The sequence below is a fragment of the Cheilinus undulatus genome, linkage group 9 (genome assembly GCF_018320785.1).
Source record: "Cheilinus undulatus linkage group 9, ASM1832078v1, whole genome shotgun sequence".
NCBI classification, from domain to species: Eukaryota; Metazoa; Chordata; class Actinopteri; order Labriformes; family Labridae; genus Cheilinus; species Cheilinus undulatus.
In genome coordinates, this window is record NC_054873.1 from 17627879 (window position 1) to 17649407 (window position 21529).

The following is a 21529-nucleotide window of genomic DNA, read 5'->3' on the forward strand; positions in this document are numbered from 1 at the left end:
CTCATGAGAGTTTTTCTTCCCTCTTTGCATCTGGTGGGAAACATACAGTGTATGTATTACTTCTATTTATGTCTCTTCCCTTCAGTTTCCCTGCAAACACATGCACTTTGAACTTTAAATTAATGGTCTGACCATAATGGCAGGGTAGAACCTGCTGAACTTTGTAAATATTTTAAAGTCTTGGGTCCAGTTTAATAGGTTCATAAGAATAATTCTTCCAAAAAACTTGGCATTGAAAGTATTTTTCTACATAAATTATTCATAGATTAATAACTATCAAAGTCTAAGCCACTCTAATTCACCCAAAAATTCAGGACTTTGCAGCTGTGTTTGATCAGATTAACTTACATTTTCCTTGTTCTTTTCATATTCTGATGCAAATGTTTTTCATTCAAATCAGTGCATAGAAGTCACTGACATCACTATCTGAGTCTTGCACCTCCAAATCAGTGAAAGAGCGTGTAAAAAAACCCACAAAACAAGAGATCCTTCACATGAAATACTTCGACACAGAATATTTGGTGCATGCAAGATCCCATCACGGAAAACATGATTGCAAAATATGATTCCAGACACATTTCATATCCGTGACTGTCTGTGTACTGTAAGAGCACCGCTCATGACTCACCCCTGACAACCAGGTGGGCGGAGGCGGTAACATTGTCAATGGGGGTCTGTGCAGTGCAGGTGTAGCGTCCGGCATGCTTCAGCTGGGCGTTCCTGATCAGTAGCTCGCCGTCTGAGCTTCCATTCTGCACAAAACACAGCAGACAACAGTTTATGAAAAGAGTGTTATACTCCATCTATCATGAGGCAAAGCTTCCCCTCTACTTGTGAAGCAAATAAATCTCCCGGTGCCTGAAAATCATCCTGAAATGAGGGAGATAGATATCATTAAAGTAATTAAAGTAATCCTTCTGAACCGGGGAATGAAGACATCCAGTCTGATGGGCTAGACCTGAGCCTCAGCTAAAGGGCTAGCATGTCTTCTCCTTCTTCTCCTCTCCTTTATATAACCCTTACATATAGTTTGGCCAAAGGTTAACCCATCACAGAAATCTACCTTTAAAGACATGACTACATCAAACTCCTAGTTCATGAGAACCACAGGGACGATATTAAGTGGAGTGGACCTCATTTTTACGAGGGGAAAATCCTCCTTGTGTACAAAATTGGGGAACATCAATCATTATTATAATATGCTGTTTGCCTAGTGGGTTGAGAGACGAATGGGAAATGCTAACCACTAACTTCTGGTTAGAGTTGCACTGAGTAGAGTAGGTCATGTCAACACTGATGGATGTGAGCTGGAATAGCTATAAAATCCACCCAGAGACTGGATGCTAAATAGCATTTATGGTCATATTAATCTAAAGCAGGCTGAGCTTTATCTGTTTCAGGTATTCTTATAAAAAGCAACGGACCTAGGAGGTGTTTTGAATGGAATGAAGAGGTTTTTTTGCAGTTGAACAACACTGCACTGTAAAACCGAACAAGTTCAAAATACTCAACATTTTGTTGAAACTGATAATGTTAACGTTTTTCAGTGGTGGAAATATATTTCTTTTTAAATATGACTTAACTTAAAAAATATAATTTACACGGTAATCCCAGATGAGTAAACAGAACTTAAAACATTAAAGGCAACTAATTACATTTAAATGTTAAGTAAAAAAAATCAGCTTAATTTTACTTATGCATTTTTGTTAAGTTAACTTTACTTAATTAAGTTAAACTACAATGTGGAAACTTTCCACACTTAAAGATTCAGTTTAAAGTCCATGTATAGTGATAAAAAAATCCTTTTTTTAGATTTGTTGTATGACAGGCTGCTGTGTTATGAATCACCTGGTCAAATGTCAGTCATAAAAAATATTTCTGTATATATAAAATTAAGTTTCAAAAACATGAAAAATGAGGCAGTAAAATCTTCTATTGGATGGTGTGGGAGGTTGAAAGTGCTGAAGCCACACCCACTCATGAGAAAATGCAACACCCTGAATGGAGGACTTATCGGGCTGCTATGTTGGACCTGTCAGCTCTCAACCTACTTCTTTAAATCATCCAGGATAAAGACCAGTGAAGTATGGATTAAAACACACCTACATCAGGTAGGATGTTTGTTCCTGATGCACTTGATTCAAGTGAAAAATAGACAATAGGCAATAGGCAATTAGCCTGCTCTCTGAACTGTGAACTCTGGTTAGATCCTAACTGCCTGGTTCTGTGCCAGAGCAGAGACAGAAGCCTGTTTGCTGTCATAAATCTCTCTGTTATGTTGCTTTTAATGATCCAGAGACCACCATAGCTGATAGATCTAGCAAATATACCTCACACTGAACAAAAACACAGCATTAAGCTGGCTGTTCACTTTCACTGAGGGCAGTAACATTAATTAACAACAGACTGTATTTAGATGAACTGGTCCGTGATATCATATCGTTGTAGCCTAAGGCATAAGGGATAATTTCCATAGCACCCTGTGATGTCATGGGGTGCTGTGTAAACCCTGCCCAAATTAAACCAAGCTACAAGAGAGGTGAAAAACTTTCTAACTGTCTGAATTCAAAATTCAGTCACACGTAGATCCTAGTGTTTACAGCAACCTTATTCCAACATATTGGTCTGTGAAGATCAGGAGAGGAGGGCAGAACTTTCTTCCAAGTGGGGAGGGCCAACCGAACCGGGGTGCGGGGCTAACTCCCCACATGACATCATGAGGGGAAAATCTGAGAAAGGCTTGTTTCAGCACACATTTTCTGAAAGGTGGAGAAAGAGAGGGGGGATTTTTCTGTTTCTTGGGGGATTGTGGACGGACCAGTGACACATATTTTAGTTAGAAGCATGAAAAAGTGTATTTTATAATATGTGACCTTTAACACTTAATTTTTTCACAATCTTAATTTTTTGGTCTTTCAGCATGGCTTATCAAGCTTTAGTTTGATATTTTTAAATAATCGGTATTTTAAATAAAGCACAACTGTTGAGATGTCTCACCGGGGTGCGTTCATAATGCTGGCTGTCCTTGTGAAGGTCGATGACCCTGCCATCTAGGGACCATATGAAGGTGATGTCCAAAGAGGGGTCGTGGGATGCGGCACATTGCATCCAGGCATTCTCACCCACTTTAACATCAGCATTAGACGGAGCCAAGGTGATCTTTGTGGACTCTGGGGACAGAAACAGGAGCAAAAGGGGATCAGTGATGTGAAGACACAAGTCAGCCAGGCAGCAGAAACTACTGCTACTACTTGGATATTCTACATTATGGTATTATAAAGGGAAAAACACAAGAAACTGACTCTGTGTCATTTCTCAAATCAAAATTAAATCAAATCAACTTTATTTATATAGCCCTTTACACACACCACAGCTGATCCAAAGTGCTTTACAATGTACAGTAATTATAGAGGATGGCTTTTAAAGAATGAAAGGAAACATAGAGGACAAGGAGTAAAAAGTTGCTGGTCAAATGAGCTCAGTACTAAGGGGGTGTGATATGGGGACAGGAGTTCTGTGATGTAGGAAGGGGCCAAGTTGTGATTTTTGAGCTGTCTTACAGTGTTAAGAAACATGGCTTTCACTAAGTGTTTGCAATTTGCACCAACATCCACAAGAGGGCATAAAAGAGCTGTACATGATGCACAGCTGGAGCTCAAGCAGAGAATACAGGAGTATGTAGACAGCCGAGACTGGACGTGCAGGAAAAATGGTAAGGATAAAAACAAAAATCAATTAAAATTGTCGTACAATCAAAATATCACAACAGGTTTATAGTTCAAGTCCTCGTTTTTTATTGAACAGTTTTTCCTTGTCTCTTTTCTCATCACATCTGGTCTAAAGACAACCCCCTTTCACCTCTGCCCTCGGGGAATGACTGAATATCCACCAGTAACCTGCTAAGAGTGCCGTAATTCAACAACCACAGACGTTTGGAGGTCAGGGCTGTGTGATTTGACAGAGAGTGACAAGAATGATTGACAGGGGAGCCAAAGCGAATCAAACTGTCCTGGAGACATTACAAAATAAGAGGGTATAAAGAGTGTTGAACAGAACTTGCCTGTAACCAGCAGAGAGCCTGTGCTGTTGGCCTTTCCTCTGTCATTCTCAGCAAAGCAGGTGTACCTGCCTTCGTCTGAACGTGTCACGTTGAGGATCTCCAGACTCCCATCCTCCCAGATGAACACCCTGGGGAGAAACTGGAATTTAATCTTCGCATTGACAAGACAGAGCTGTATGTTATAAAATATTGGGTGCAATGTGAAGGTAAAGAGTCCAGTGTATGTTACTGTAGTGATATGTGGATGATGAAAAGCAACTTTGAATGTCTACTGGCTCCCTTATAGTTTATCTGTTTTCTAAAGAATTACGTGAGGAAGAAGAAAATGATGTGAACATGTAGGGAAAGTCACAAAATCAGTTAGAACAACCATGGTTGTTTTAAATTAATTGGGCATTATTTAGAAAGTCAGGCAGCCCTGGTTGTTTTTCTCATATTGTGTGGCAGTATGAGCTCCAGCTTCCCCATCTACAATCAGAACCCTTTCATTGTTATATAATCAAGACCAGATAATGGCATCTGCTGGAATCACTGCCACATACTAAAGAATCCAACCTACTTAGTTTAAAAAGTTTTATGCGCTTATGTTTTCTCAAACTAGTTTTCAAAGGTTTAAGTGATGTATAAGCTGAAACTATGTAAAAATGCACAATAAATAAACCTAAATTCAATTCAACTTGAAATTAATCAGCAAGATGCAAAATCAAATTCAGCTGAATGCTGTGCAACAGTGTTTGATTCATTTTTCTCTGCGTTTCATTTTCATGCATGACAAACAGCATCATGCCAGCTGCCCTGTCACTCTATGACACCCTCTCTCACCCAGACAGACGCCATAGAGCGATTAGAAGGCATATGCTGCATAGTAATTTTGCCGCTGCTCCTCAATCGCAGTGCATGTAGGAGTGTGTAGGCTGAGGGGAAAGGATGGGGGGTTCTTAGAGCTCAAAGATTAGGTCTGTTTAGTCAGTGAGGAGCACAAGACAGGGGTTTACACAGCCAGTGTGTAAAAGCCTATGAGTTTCAGAATGAGCTTAATGTTAACAGCTGATAGACAGAGTAGCACAACACTTAAGATGTCCCCAGAATGCAAAGAAGATTTTGAGATCTAGAACTTATTTACACCCCCCAAAATCACTAAACTGTACGTCTTAGCTCCTCTAGACACATTTTCAGATCTTTGTCCTTAATGACCCAGATATGTCACACAGCCACAGAGAAGGATGGTGAATATTCACATAAATGCCACAGTGGCACAATAAACCTCTTAAACAACAGGGTTTCACACAAATATTAAAATGACTGCTCACCTAGTGGAGTTAGAAAGTAATTCCGTGTCTTTGCTCCAGGAGAAGGTCGGCTTTGGAGCTGCTTTAGGTCGACACTGGATCACCACCCGGCCATTCCTCGCTGCCAGAACTCTCTTCACTGGGTTGTGTTTGAACGTTGGAGCACAGGCTGAGTGAGGACAAACATTATGGATTATTCATCACAAACTTAGTACAATATTAATTTACTGCTGGCATACCTTCATTTCAAACACATTTCCCATTCATGAAAATGTGTTGTGCCTTTGTTTACAATGTGACTGTATCATGGCATCTTAAATTAACAGAACATTTCTCACCAGAACAACATTCAATGTGACAACTTAAATCATAACATAGACTACTACAAAACAATACGGACAGCTTCTGGAAAATGATGAGATGTATTCAATGCAGTGAGTAATGCCTGAATTATACCTTACGACTTTTCAAGTGATTACAAAGTCACAGACAAAATTCGAGGTCGAAAATGAAATCTTAAGTCTTGCCAAAGTTGCTGCATGCTCCTGTGATCTTGGTTTTTGGTGCAAGGTCATAAAACTTGATTCCATACTGTTTTGAGGCAGTTCTTCTTCAGTCTTGGCATTACGGCAATATCAAACGTGCTTGATACTGTTGCAGGTTTTTAGGCTGGTCTTATGCAAACTCTCTTTTCAATGAAGTGACCAACATCAACAACCAACGGGAGCCAGCATGTTAAAATAGTTTACTTTTCAAATCATGAACAAAAGTTTAGGGAAATATGCAGCCACTGAATGTCCACCCATAACTCAAGAGGTTTCATATGGTACTTTTATTCTGTAGTGTTTCTGGGATAGTGATTTGGTTGTTGCAGTAACTTGCAGAGGTGCTTCAGTTTTTCTCGGCATCAGTGCTTATGAACTCATGCGATCTCCATTTCATTCTTTGCCTTCCTCATTCTTCTCATGCTATGAAGTTTTGCTCCAGTATATGTCAGTAAGACACCAGTTTTTATGTTTTCCACCAGGTGCATAATGGGAAATAACCACAAAAGGAATCTTATTCCCGTCTTGTAGTTAGTGACCTCCAGTCTTTGCATAATCTTAGTCAGTGACTAATATCTCAGTGGCTTGCTGACAAATTGTCTTAAGATGTGAGACGGTTTCAGATATTAGTCTTCTTAAAGTCTTTTAAAAGTTTTAATAAAAGTCCTAGGGTGTAAGGTCAGCTTTATCTGTCATGTAAGTTCTATATACTCAAAGTTTTTCTAAACTAAGTGGCGGTAGTGCCATTCTTACTGTGCAAATTTGCATGTGTTCTGTGTGTATTGGCTCAGCCAAACACTTACAAGCAACTTCAGGAATTCTAGTAATTATTGTGCCATTGAGAAGACATAATCTCGTTTTATGATGCAAACAAATGTGTTGCCTCCACATTTAGCAAACTGCAGTAAAATCCATCAAATGGTGGTCTGTTATTGGTATGGTATTGGATGGTATTCTTCATCAAAACACATGTCCAACTCTGATAAACTGGTGGTTATACAAAACTTGGCAGTGGTGACATCACCAAATTTTGAATGCAGAAAATCCTTGCATGCAAAGACACCCACCCAAGTGGACACCACAGATAGGCAAAACATTTATACAAAGAGTCGTCACTGGTTTTTATTGCAGACAGTGGCTTGAACCAAAAACCATGCTATTTGTCTTGGTGAGATTCAAAAGCAATATATTATTGGCTATCGATTTGACCACTGAGTTTAGCTCTTAATTTAATTCTTCATTTATCTTTGATGTAAATGTTTGCATGTGTATTTTGGAATCATCAACAAACAAGGTAATCCTAACCAGTCACCCTCCCTCAATTATCAAGTAATTTGTTTGAATTAAGGTAATATTTGATATGAGAAAAAAAAAACCATAATTTCCATCAAATCTGATTAATTGTAGGACATACTGTATTTTGTATATGTACCAATCTAACATACCGTGCTTGCAACTTTAAAATACCACATTCACATAAAAAACTCAAAGTCTTGATGTTATTTTTTTAGCCCAGTCAAATTTGTTTTTCCTAATAAAATCCGACACTGCAATCCCTAAGTCCTAATGAGCCCCAATTAGTCAGCTTGAAACGTGACCTTTAAATCTCTGATGCAACCATTTGTACTGCAGCTGTAGCCAAAGTGTGACTCACCGAACACACGCAGCTCTGCATTGGCATATATGATTCCGTGGCGATTCTCGGCTATGCACTGATACATCCCTGAGTCTTCAAACGTCAATCTGCTGAAGCTCATTTCTTTCCTGTCAATCTGTGGAAAACAGGAGGAGTGAGTAGTTAAAATGTCATGACACATTTAACATTTTCATACATTTCCAATTTGAAAAGTGAGCAGAAGATCAAGGACCAGAATCAGACAGTGATCCACAGAGGAACACATGACAAAAATTAATCAGACTGGGAGAGGATTCTATGGATGTATAATGAGGTATTCAGTCACCTTTTCAAACAACCTCCCCCACTCTGCTGACACTACCTGCTCCTCTCTGGGGGGATTTCTCCAGCCTGACGACAGTTGTTTCTATGGAAGGTTACACAACCCACGCTGGCATTCGCTCAATAACAACAGGTACTTTTCCTGACACGATGTGCACCTGAGGTGCCAGATAGCTGTCACTGCTGTGCTACTGTAACAACCATGGTCTGTACATTATACAGGTTCTACAATGCTGCACCGATCTACCAAAAGAGGCTTTTTGCAAGTAACAATACATGGTTAGTCAAAGATCATGAAGTCTGAATATTACCTGTTTTCCATCTCTCAGCCAGCGGATGCGTGGTTTAGGTTTGCCACTGGCAATGCAGGACATCGTGTAAGCACTGTCAAGGTCTTTTTCTATGCTGCTGATGTGCTCCACCCACTCAGGATAAGCTGCAAATAAGAGCAACAACGTGTGAGAAAACTAAAGAGCTACTGAATAATATATATGTGTCAGTACTTGAGGCATAACAGATGTAAAGTAGAAAGGCCTGAGAAAATGTGCTAGATGGAGATAAGAACAAAGAGCTGGTAGATTTGCCCCAGTTGATGTTGTTAGCATATAAATAATACAGCTGCAAGAAAGTTTATAGAACTTTAATCCAGTCAATGTGAGAAATCCCAGCTCAGCTTTAGGACATCCTTCCTACCTTCTACAGACACACGTGCAGCATGGTAGTCCTTCCCTCTTGAATTCACTGCCTCACACTGGTAGGTACCACCGTCCTCAAACTGCACGTTATACAGGTGGAGGTGAGCCCCGGCCATTCGCACCTCATGATTGGCTGGAAGCTGCCCGTCTAACTTCTTCCAGCGGATCTCGGGGACGGGGCTGGGGAGGGCAAAGAGAGAAATACAGCCAACTGTAACTTGTAATACATATGCATCACTGAACTCAGGTCATCATTTCTGAACTCTGCTTTATGAATCATTTAGTGAACAGGAGTGAATCTAAGACAGTGGGGCAAGTTGTCTGTTGTTAATGTCTGTGTCAAATAGATTGAATGTGTGGTTACATCACTAAGAATTATTTTTTTATGCCAATCAGACAAAAAGAGAACGATATCTTTATCACGTTAAGAAACCCATATGTTGGTAGCTAATATAAAATTGCTAGTTCCTGGTTGTCATGAAACCTTTAAGGCTGAATAGTCAACATTTCAAACTGCACAAACTAACAGCAGTAAACAGTGATCTCTCACACTTACTTTCCCAAAGCGAAGCATTCTAAGGTGATATTCTGCCCCACCAGCGCTGTGGTGTCTGGGAACTTGACTTTTAGGTCAGCAGGGTATTTCCTGTTGGGACCTGAGAGAAATAACAACAAGCCTGAGTCATGACTCCAATGCTGAACTTTTTCCAAGCTACTGAACCTGATAAAAATACTGATTCAAGATGATTCAATGTTTGCTTCTATGAAACACTGGAATGTTAGTACAGAAGTGTGTTGAATTAAGGGAAAGACGGTGCATCACAAGGCTTTTTTTGCAATCAAAACACACAGAAAACAGTGGTTACGAGGCTTTTTAGACTATCAACAAACTGGCTATGTGCACTATTATCAGGGTTATTTATGTCCCTGTACACAAATATGCCTGATCCTGAAGGTATGTCAGTTTTTCATTGTGTGAGATGTCCTTATTTTGTTTTCACATAAAGGTTTATAACACATTTCAGCTGAATTTGTCTGTGCCAGGGGAGTCTGACATCCAAAATGAGGCTGTTACTGGTTCTGCCTGTGGTTTTTTGTAGTCCAGATTGCCAGCTGCATCTCTGATTTCTTTTCTTTTCAGCCAATTTCTGTTCCATCTGAGTTACCTCAGCAGTTGAGAATGGGCTCAGTTTAGTTCATTCACGGTGCCAGAATATTTAATAATGTGATGGACTAAATTTTATAACCAGAATGAGGTAAACAACCAGAGATGAAATGTAGCTGTTATGTTTCTAGTTGCATGAAGTGACACTTGATCCTCTAGCCTCCAGCATTCATACTTTGGAAAAAGTCTTTGAGTCTACGTAATTTTGTGATGAAAGACACATTTGAGTCAATTGTCAAATGGTCCATTCAAGAACTGAGGCCAATAGCCAAAGTTTAAAGTCATCCTTGTGTATAGTTTCATGTTCACCCTCCAGCCAGAGTACTGAGGTCAATGAACCAGCTGCTCCCACAGATTCCCAAAACAAGGCACAAAGCTTGGGGTGATGGAGATTTTGTGTTTGGGAACAGCTCACCACTCCAAATAAGATCTGCCTTCTCTCCCAAACATTGTCATATCATTGCTGAGGACACATCCCTACTGCTTTCAGCAAGTACCAGAACGTTTAAAGGCTCTTTCAATAGCTTTTCTCCCTCATTATGACAAATTAATCCATGAAACCACAACATTGGTTTACTGTTTAGTAAATGCATCATACTGTCATTGTTAATGAGTCCTCAGTTCAAACTAAGAAGCTGCAGAGGCTGGTGCCCTGAGCAGCAGGTCTGGTGAGAGGCTGCAGACCATGCATTTCTGACAGCCACTCTCACAGGCTGTTCATCTGAAACACCATACCTCTCTGATAAAAAAAAAAAAACTAAATTTGCTAGTGCAACGTATTTCCAGTTTTAGATTTTCTTTTAAATACAACTTTATTCATAAATAAGTCTGGCAGTTACATTCATGAAATAAAAACATTGAAAACGTCACAGACTAAGAAACATTTCATAAATAGAATAGTGGAAAAGGTCAGAGGACTAATCCAGGATTCAATAATGCATAGATCCATTAGATGCAGTTACAGCAATGGTAAGCAAAAGCTAACATGAGCTGTAGCAAACGTAGCTAAAGCTAACTTAGCCACGCGGATAACGTAGATATGTAGTTTATGTAGCTGCTTTGTGGGCTCAGCCTCAGCTTTTAGCTATATAGTTTCATTAGCTCATAGCTCCATTCTCTACATAGCTTACACAGCTAACAGAGCTATGCTTGCTGCGTAGCTTACACAGCTGCGTGGTCTGCTTTTTCCTGTCAGCAGACTGTTAACTCAGCTTTTTTAACAGTTCATTATCAGGTTTTACAGGTCCATTTTTTAACCTTTAGTGTTCTCACCCTTATCTTAACCACAACAATAATCATAAATTGAAGTTAAATTCGATTTTATTAATGATTTAGCATGTATTACCATTCTGAGCCACACATCGTCTCAGGTTAATGTAGGTGAGAGTGTCTGTCAGAAAGAAACGTGCTGCTGGCAGACTGTCTTGGGCCTGGTCTCTACTAGACCTGGAAACGCCGGGTGAGGCTGCAGCATTACAACGGGTGGGTGTTGGGGTTCCGACTTACAGGTGTGAGTATGGGCAGTTCTCTCTGCATTATCATGTAACATCAAAGTTTCCATGCCATTGATAGAAAAATTGTGTTCGTCACTGGGGTTCAGTCATGACATGCCTGTTACAGTTTTAACAATAGAGGATTTCTCTAGTTTTTTTGAAACTGTTGGAAATATTTGAGGTAATGTAAAAACTCTACTCAAGACACAGAAGTTGTCATTTTTAATCAATGTAGATATTTCAGTGCAAAATTCTAAATATTAATATCACCTCTACCTTCAGAAAGACATTTAAAAAGTCTCATCTAAATAAAAAGGTATGCACTTCCCTTTTGATGCAAAAATGACAAAAAGACCTAGTTAAGAGTTAAATATAGGTCATATTATAACCAGAGGGGACTTTATAGACACAGATGCATGAAAGAGCCCAAACAACTGGTCTGCTCTGCTCTCACTCTGACCCGTTCAGTGAGACATAACATCCAACCACACTGCTATTCAAACACATGTGCCACAGGTGAAGCTAGGAAAAGTTATATAATCATGAAAAAGACACCCTGATGGATTCTGGGAAGGCCCCCTAAGTAAAATGTGAGAATAGATGTCTATTTTTGGCCTCCTACAAACATAGAGCATTAACAGTCAGAGTGCATTGCTTTAGATTGCGGTTTCTCTCTCTCAGGCTGTTCAAGTTCCAGTTTATTCAGAATCCACTTCTAACACACTAGCTTTTCTTCAGAAAAAGTTGGGCCAGTTGACTTTTTAGTTATTTGGCTCTGTACATCTCAATTAAACAGTCAATAACACTGGCATGACCTTATCACATCGATACAAGCTCTTTAGTGATTAAATGTGTTGCTCCAGTAGGGAAAAGAGAAAAAAATCAATGAATGTTTTATGCTGTGACCAGGCAGAGTCGCTGTTCATCTTTTAGGATGTTTTCTAAACTCAAGTCCTTAAAAATATAGGGAGTTTTGCTCTTTTTTAATACATATTTTTACAGGTAAAGAAAGGCAGGCAGACAACTCGAGCTATCCTAATGTCACGCTCGTCATGCGTCATTACCCAATCACCTGAGAAACATCCTCCAAACTGGTGGTCTTTTTAAGCTATGAGATTTCCGGGCTTTCCCTCTGCTCTACCATGCATCAGTGCTTCTGCTTTCAACCTCAACACCACCCCAGAAACCATCTGTGGGCTCAGACTGTGGGGGTTGAGATACTTTCTCATCACTCCTCAAATTCTGCATGCAAAATAATCTATGAAGAGTGACAAGGTTGGAGTGTAGACGCCAAACACAAACTATGTTCTGCTGCAGCAAAAAAACATTTTAACTTCTATAAATGTGAGTTTTCTAACTACACTTAAGGATTTATGGCTGCTGTTCACTTTGGAATCAGGCTAGATCTCACTTTATAAATGAAAACCTGATGGATGTTTGCATAAGGAAGCTGGAAGCATTGATTGCATTGCACATATTTTTTGCTGCCCAATCTGGCATAATTAAAAGTCACTCAGCTTTTGGCTGTAATGAGAGCCATTTAACACCACTGGTTGTATAATTCAAGAAAATAAAAGTGTCTAACTGCCTAAATGCCGTCATGATGATGTAAAGGCAAGAAAAAAGCAACCCTGAAAAAAAAAAAGGCTACTAGGAATGTTGGTACTAACGTTCAGACTGAGGTACAAGGGGGATGTAGTTGGAGAAAACACTCTTGGAAATGGACTGGCTGGACGCGATGCAGGAGTAGTTTCCGCTGTCCGAGGAGTCCACTTTAGAGATATAGAGGTTACCCGTTATCTGTGAGACAAAACGCCGTTTGTCCAGCGGGATGAAGGTGGGGAACTCGTTGAGGATCCATCGAAAAGAAAGCTCGGCTGCAAAGAATGGGACACAACAAAGCACAGTCTGTCAGTCAAGACCATGGACTCAGAAAAGAGCTGAGGGGATTCAGCTTGAGGTTGGCCACTTTGAATGATCTGAATATATGCAAAGTCAAAATAGCACAATTCTTTGGTGCTGAGGGAGATTTAGAATTCAAGCATCTATTGACCTTTCAGATAAAATCTTATAATTCCTCTAGCTGGGAGGCATAATAGAGCGATAACATAAGCACATTAGCTTTTAGAGGCAATTCAGTTGCTTTTGAAAGAAAGTTAACAAAGCTTTTAGGCTGATGTGTAACTGATTTGCATTAGCATGAATAAAATACAATACGTGAACAGTTTTATGTGGTGGATGGAAATGGCTGTAGTTTAGCAAAGCCAAGAAAATGCATTACTGGCTCAGAGCAGAAGCAATGCAAAAGCAAAGAAAAATAAATTAGGCCATGTAACATCCAGTATAACGAGGTCGAATAATCAGCAACGCTTGTCATGAAATTATGTTATGTATAAGCCTAAAATGAAAAATAAAGTAATGAAAACATTCTGTAATTTGTTCCTCTTATAACCAAGCGGGGGCAAAAACAAATCCAGCCTTGGGATAATTGGGTGGCTTAAAAACCTGATAATGACTCAGTGACAGCGTTGGTGGTATCATAATTTTTATACCTTTGAGGGCATTTAGAGGGGCAATTCAATCGCATGCCAACAGGGGACAAAATATCTTTGGGGTTGTCATTAAATTTATGAATTAAGTACAATCATTAGCATGTAGGCTGCTAAGGATTCATCATGGGGCCTTATGCGCCACAACCCAGAGCTGGAGCGGTAGGTGAGGGCGGCCAGAGTCAAGTTCGATGGGATCTCTTTTGCCTAGGCCTTTTAACCCCTGGTAATACGCCTGGAGGCTGCTGACTGTTTTTGGGCCCTTTGGACATCCACAGGGGCTCGTGGCAACCCTACTACCCACCTGAAAAACATTTTAACTTTTAGTCCATAGAAAGTCCTCATTATTAGTCTTTACTTTTAGTCTAAGCATTTATTCTCTTGCCTAAATCTGGTACCAAACCATGGTAGTGTGTTCCTTGCACGCTGCTAAACCTGGGATCCTTACTTCCCACAGGTGATATGCAGAATACCTACAGATGCATTGTATTTTGACAGATTTATCCACAATGGAGATTGATTCTGAATGTCTGATGAAAACTGAATTACATTTGTGTCTCAATTTGGTCATCTTGATGAAAGCTTAACTTATTTTTGGCAGTTTAATCATCAAAGATCTATTTTCAGATAGTCTTAGTCTAGTCTTTCTCATGGATAAAAAGAATGTTGAAGAACATTTTTAGTCATAGCTTTAGTCAACAACATTAACACTGCTACACGCCTTGATGTTACCCTAGGCCATGCTTACTTGCCATATCCACCCCTTACTTCACCCTAAAGACCCGGGATTTCCTTTACATGGTAATATGCAAGGACAGGCAGAGTACGACCAGGGGTTGTGTCAATTCTCCTCCACACAAGAATGGTGTCCTGAGGCAGCTTATTTGCCACATCTACACTTTACCTCAGTCTTTATTTTTGGCCCAACAAGCCCTAAAGTTCTGCACAGTACTGTATATGACATGAACTAATGTGGATATTGAGATTAAAGTCAGTGTAATATTTTCTTGGATTACTGCAGGTGTTACACTTTCATTTTAGACTTGACAGAATCTAGTCAATAAAAAAAGAACACTATGGGTTTATTATGCTACTTATAGAGCAGATTGCAGACCAGAGGGAATGTCAGTAACCCTGTATGTTTCTATAAGAGCAAGTAACTAACAAATAATAAAAAACATTTTAAAGCAAGATGCTGGGGATGGATTGCAAGCAACAGCCTTTTTCTTAAAGTTGACTCAGTTTTCCTCCATTTGTCTTTTCTTGCCAAAGAAAATCTTGAATGTACTGATTGTGAAAACTAGCACCGACACATTTGTAAAAAATAACAATTAAGCTGAGGCTGATAGAGATGTTTGTTTCATACAATGTTTACGATATCATTCAGTATTGCTAATGAAATCTACTCAGACTGAGGTCTTTGGAAACATTAAATTGCATAGTGTCCCAACTACAAATGCTACATTGTGACACTAGTGACACACAAGTAATTTAGACCCTTTTATTCAAAGTGACATAAATCTGAAAGATAAGCATGTGGAGATGGTGTTAATGACCTTGCCCAAGGGTCCACTCTGGATACAGATGTCTGTTTGAGACCCATGCACTGCTGATGGCTGGTGTTAGCAGACACCTACATTATCCCAATGCATTTTAAAAAAAATTTTTAAGGTTTGGATAGTCTGTTGACTGTTACTCTTTGTGACTCTTTGTTTTAATGACTCTGGAAACAGCCTCCCTTGATGAACAGCGGGAAAGAGTTCACAAAAACCAAAACAAAACTGAAGTATGCGAACTATGCCAGTGTGAACACTGAGCTTATGACAACAAACTTAAAAGGAGTTTGGTTTTACCCCGTTTTGGGGGGAATCATTGCTTAACTGTTTTTTTTTTACATACGGTATAATTGTTTTTTTGCTTCATCAATCTCAGTGTCCCACAACAAGTCTGCAAAACCCACACAGGGGGCCCAAAATCCAAATGGGTTTGCCAATGCTCCATCCACCCACCTAACAGTCAGATGCTAATTCTTAGTGATAACACAGTTTGAACATAATCTTGCTGGAGCAGTTATCACATGCTGTACCTGGATAATGTGGTGGAGGAGCACAGAGCAGCACTGCACCCTGTCCCTCTTTGACGTACACCGACTCTCTCTCCTCTGATGAGAAAAGATCAAGATCTACGAGAGAGGAGGAAAAGACAAAAACAGATTTAAATCAAGAGCTCATCAGAAAATAGCGGTCATATTTTAGCATCATCAGTGGCATTTTACTAGAAAACTGTAGGGTTTTTATAAACATGGATTAAGTAACTGCTGCCTAGATTGAAGCCAAAATATTCACATACATTTCAATAAATATTTACAAAAGTTCCTCCTGCTCCTGAACTGGATGCAGTTTAGATTAAAAAAAAAACCCTGCCTTTTCCATGTTACCAGATGGGACAAACTTTAAAATTAGAATGCATGTCAAATACATTAATGTCAAACCTCAATTTTGATGATAGGTAGTAGTAATGCTTTTTTGTCCATGTTTTATTTTTTTGGAGTAGTTCTGTTTAAATGAGTTTTGTCATGCAAACAAACACAGAGTTTATGTCAAAATCATAACAGATTTTTTGACAAATGCAGCTCCTCCAGTATTCTGGATCAGAAGAGTAGAGGAGAAAGAACCAGAGAAAATGAGACAAAAACAAGCAATGAATCACTGAACCTTCTGTAATTAAAAGTGCCAAGTCCAAACCAACAGAACAATCTGTTCTCTTGTTGACTGAATTGACTTGAGGAGTCTTGGACTTGTATTATTAGAGACCCTACAGAGTGAAATTCAAAATGTGTGTCTTAACACACTAGATATGTTGGAATATGGTTGCTGTAAACATGTGAAAACACTGAGATCTACATTTGACTAAATTTTGGATTTAGACCGAAAGTTTTGCACCACTGTCCTGGCTGGAATTAATTTGGGCGGGGCAAATATGTGGGCTGGTGGTGTCAGCGGCCCAGAGTGGAGAATGACCCCGCCCCTCTAACACTGATATAAAATAACAGAGCAGTTCATCTCGGTACAGTCTGTTGTTAGCTAATGTCACTGCCTTTATTAAAAGTAAACAGTCAGTTAAATGCTGTTTTTTTTGTTTATTGTGAGGTAAATTTGCAAAATCTAAAAGCCACAGTGGCCTTTGGATCTGTCAAAGTGTAACAGAGAAAGAAAAACGTACTTTGACTCTTGTCTGGCCAGGCCGCTGTGCTCTGATCACAAGGTCAACTTAAGGTTAAGGGGCAGGCTAATAGCATGAGTCCTTTCCTCCATTCAGATTATAGCATTATGTTTATTTGAGAGGATGGTATTTCTCCTGAGTGGGTGTGGCTTCCGCTCATTCAACAGACATGCTCACACCATCCTAGAGCAAATTTTTCTGCCCCATTTTTAATGATTTTGAAGCTTAATTATTATAAACTTAGAGATATTTGACTGAAATTTGACCTGGCGCATTAAGCGCTATGTTTTACTGAAGAGGTGTGGCATCAATTTCTATCCACCAGCCAGCTCCCTTCAGCACATGTCTCGCAACATGTTAGCAGCTGTCAAAGGGTTATTTTGGCTTAATTTTTGTACAACGTAAGGAGAATGAGATGTGTTGTTCACATTAATACAGTCAATGCAGAAAAGAAGTACGCCAAAAGTTTAAGGATGATGGAAAGTTCAGAAACTACTTTATGAATTGAGCTGAAGGTCTAATAAGAATTTTTATTAGTTTTGGTGGCAAAATGAAGTTGAACCATTCAGAAAGTGCACTTTCCACACCACTTATAATTTGTCCCAGCTGCCCTTGCAATGTCAGTGTACTTAATATGCATGAAAGTACGGCTCCAGGGCAATACTCTGCTAAATCTGCATGGTGCTGCACATCTTCATAACAGTCTCTATGTGGGTTCACAACTGGGTGACTTACATCCAAACTGGACTGAGGCCTCTTGGCTGATGATTGTGCCATACATGTTGGAAGCCAAACAGGAGTAATTTCCTACATGTAGTGTTTTAACCGGGTTGCTTATGACCAAGTTTCCTCCGACTAAACTGTAATGGCTGTTCTCTGTGTTAAAGAAGATTTCTGTGTCCCCCAGCATCCACCTGCAGAAAGGAAAACAGAAAGGGCCAAAAGGTCAGTGCTGTATGAAAGAAACCATTCACTTTGATGACTGTTTGATTCACTTTTTCTTTCTTGTATTGTTTTTTTATTGCAACAAATCCCCTTGTATTCTCTAAGAATTAAAAAGCTGATGGATGTTTTTTATCTTAGCAATAACAAAAGTCATATTTGGAAATACTGTGCAGTGTACTGTAGATGAACCCTCTTAATACCAGCCACGGTCAAAGCTAATTCTTCCCCCTCTGACATCTAATTCCAGGCTCTCTGACTGAGAAACCGATTTGGGGGATGCCACGGCTATAAAATTTACATACATTTACATCTAAATTTAAATGAATCTTGGAAAAGGCTCTATATTTTTTAGCTGCAAAATGAGGTAGTGAAAGGGTGCCAGCGGGAACCAAATCTTATTTGTTTGTGTTTTTCTGGCATGTCATAATTTGGCATTATAATTCTCATTAGCGTTGGCAGAAAACAACATCAAAACAAGTTGTGCAGGATTTTTTTAAACTATAACTGTATTTCTTGGCATTGGCTTGAAAATGTGTCACACTCTCATGCACTGCTGGATTGCTGCACGGTCACAAACAGAAGTTCACCTTGGGGCTACAGCAAAGGTTAAGATAAAGAGCCTTGTGACCTTGGCATTTACAAGCATCTCCTAAAATAGTCTGAGTACAGGCTGAGAGATGGCGAGCACACAGAATACACAGCATGCAGTAGTGAGACAAGCTTTATGGAGAGCATATGTTACTTGTATGTAGCAGTTGGATTGGCCCGCGCCCGGCAGCTCATGGTGATTTTTGCCTCGGGCGACTCCTCTGGGTAGATGGTATCCACCGGCTGCTCCTCAAACACTGGCCCGTAACCTGTAGCTTCGTCTGTACACAAAGAAACCAAACAACACTGAGGTAAATAACAACAAGCTGGGTCAGAATTACAAACAGGAAACATAAAGCTGTCAAAGCTTTGTGTTTGTCTGGCAGTTCTGGGGCAGGTCCATCAATACTAGACAGCAGGTTCAGATATACCACAGAAAAAATATCACACTGAGTCGACTGTGAGATTGCCCTGTGAGGACCTGGGGTTTTTACAGATGCACAGACTTACATTGTTAAACTACAGGGCTAAGCTTTAACTAATCTTGTCCTTGAATTCACACGCTTCTCTCTGTCTCTTCTATGTCAAGCTTGATGCAGAGTAATAAGTCTCTGCTTTTAATCCAAATCACAACATCACAATAATTATGACAGAGAGGAGCTCACTCAGGTGCCAAACCACAGTAACACACTCATCTGTCACCGGTGAATGTAATATTGTTAGAGGCTAATACAAATCCAGGATCTGGAAACACTAGCTTGACTTTGTATAATCCGGACCCTTTCTCATGCTGAATGTGTCATCCTGCACAGGCTCATCCAGGGTGACGAGGCTTGCTGATGAAAATGTCTTTCTTGGTTCCATCTTCAATTAACACTATCAATCTGCACTCACAATTAACCCCAATTACTCATTAAAACAGACAGACATCACGAGCACAGGCATGAATAAGACATAAACACAATGCTGGGCTATGAATAAGCAATGAGGCGAAATGTTCTCAAACGCTGATTATTCTCTCAGATCAAGAGTGTCTGTAGGTGACTGCAGGAATACAAATGTGTGAGAATGAGAGTGCACACACGTGTGTTATTCCCCTGCGTGTCTCTGGGTTCTCAGAGAGCACAGCTGACACCTCAATGGGGAGAAGCTGGCTCTTTCAGACATTAATATCCTGCTTTTGCTACATCCTCACAACCAGGCTTGCACTCATTTTAGAATTCAGGCTCTTTGAAATTGTCTTATGGCAAGAAAATTGACAAATGAAACTCCTATCTATGATATTCTGCCTCATGAAGCTGCATTTTGATATTGTTTACTACCACGAGGAAATGGAAGATGAATATGTGCAGAGAAGAAGAAAATAAAGCCAAAATTCAAACACATTCAAGTAGCTGAATGCTTTTTTGAACACTTGACATTGATGTAAAGTAATCTGAAGTACTGTGCAGCTGGGCAGCAGTGAACCAAATGCATTTTTATCTGCCTTTGCTGTAAGGACTAACAAAGTCTTATAATCTTAACCAAAATGCAGACAGACTTGTAACCTCATGAACAAGTTAGAAGAGCCCTTCTCACACCACAACGACCAACTAGGAGGCAGCAATTAAGCTGTTTAAAGACAGGATCCACTCCCACTGACACACTCCAGCAGCCAACCGTGTGCAAGTGTTTGACATTGATGAAAATCCCAAGGACTCTGAATTACTATTGGCTGAAAGAGAATTAAACATACTATAAATGGAGCATTGCGGGGCTGATTGAAGGCAAATTAAGTGGGAAATGTTGTTCCTCTGGGAACAAGGGAGATGAAAAAGAGAAGGAAAAAAGGGCAAAGACAAAAAAAGGATTTGAAAGTAACACACTCTCATTGTTAAGTGGAGTAAAGGGGGTGTAGTGACCCTATTTGACTGATGCAGACTCTGATAAATACTTTGCATGTAAATATGAAATATAAATGTGCAATGGGCTGGAGGAGGGAGTCTCTGCAACCCTGCTACAGAGCTAAAATAGCAGTTGGAGTGTAACTCTGAGAGATGAGCACTGGTGCCATTTCTATCCTTTCCCTGCTATGTGGGATGTGACAGATGGTGAAGGGGAGTGCTGAAGCAGGCCACATAAGGACCACTGCCTGGAGACACACAGGCCTCTTACATTGTATCTGCCTCGTTTCACTATCTGTCTCTTACTTACTCTGTCCACTCTGCATCTCTCTAGCCTATATTCTATCGCTCACGCTCACCTTCTCTGTCTTTACATTGCTATGGTTGTCTTTTAAGGCAAGTTAAATACTTAAGCTCTCTGCATGCAGCTGAAGGAAAGGCATATGTAGTCAGTCAGATCAACACAATTTGGTTACCAAAAAGGGAATATCTCATCAGCTAATGGATGGATTGCCAGGGTGCTGGATTTGTGTCTCAACAATTTCTAGTTGAGTTAAAATATTGCTCAGATATCAACCATGTGTGATGTTTTGTGTAAGGGTTGAACTCAGGTGCGGAGACGGAAGCAGTTTTAACAGTTTTATTGTGAGGATAAGTGCACCAGGGAAGGGGATTCCAAGAGTCCAGGAGGGAGTGAGGGAGTGCTGGAGCTGGCTGTGGTGAATTGAGCAGGAGGCACTGGAAAAAAGGAGGAGAGGCACGTTAGCGACAATGTACACAAAATGCAAACACTAGAGATCACTGGAATCATCAAAAGCACAAAGAACTTCTCTGAAGGATCACGAGAAGGAGCCCGGAGACGACGTTTACCGTGAGGTAATGTAGACAAGACTCAGGCGCTGTAGAGAGCTGCAGCCAGTCTTAAATAGCAGGTGTGATTAGAGGATTCGCTGCAGGTGTGCCTCTCCACAGCACCAGGGGGGCAGGGTGAACGCCTCAGGAGAAACAGAGTCAAGTTAGCAGCCAGCAACCAGCTCCGGAAACCGGAAGTACCACAAAGTAAAATATTCAATACAAAATAAACACCACAGTACCCCCCTCTCAACGGACGCCTCCTGGCGTCCTGCCAGGCTTGTCC

At 40.1% G+C, this 21529-nt stretch overlaps 1 protein-coding gene across 2 annotated transcripts in view; it reads right to left on the reverse strand.

Moving 5' to 3' along the window:
• LOC121515074 (contactin-1a-like) overlaps positions 1-21529 on the reverse strand; it is a 106743-nt gene that overhangs the window by 16011 nt on the left and 69203 nt on the right. For both annotated transcript variants that reach the window (XM_041795655.1, XM_041795654.1), the window contains exons 5-16: positions 18663-18789; positions 17711-17889; positions 15840-15935; positions 12875-13081; positions 9103-9202; positions 8545-8726; positions 8163-8287; positions 7549-7666; positions 5371-5518; positions 4061-4188; positions 2998-3170; positions 629-752 (exon numbers count right to left, since the gene is read on the reverse strand). In XM_041795655.1, coding sequence (XP_041651589.1) covers positions 629-752; positions 2998-3170; positions 4061-4188; positions 5371-5518; positions 7549-7666; positions 8163-8287; positions 8545-8726; positions 9103-9202; positions 12875-13081; positions 15840-15935; positions 17711-17889; positions 18663-18789 — 1707 coding nt within the window. The remainder of the gene's footprint in view (positions 1-628; positions 753-2997; positions 3171-4060; positions 4189-5370; positions 5519-7548; positions 7667-8162; positions 8288-8544; positions 8727-9102; positions 9203-12874; positions 13082-15839; positions 15936-17710; positions 17890-18662; positions 18790-21529) is intronic.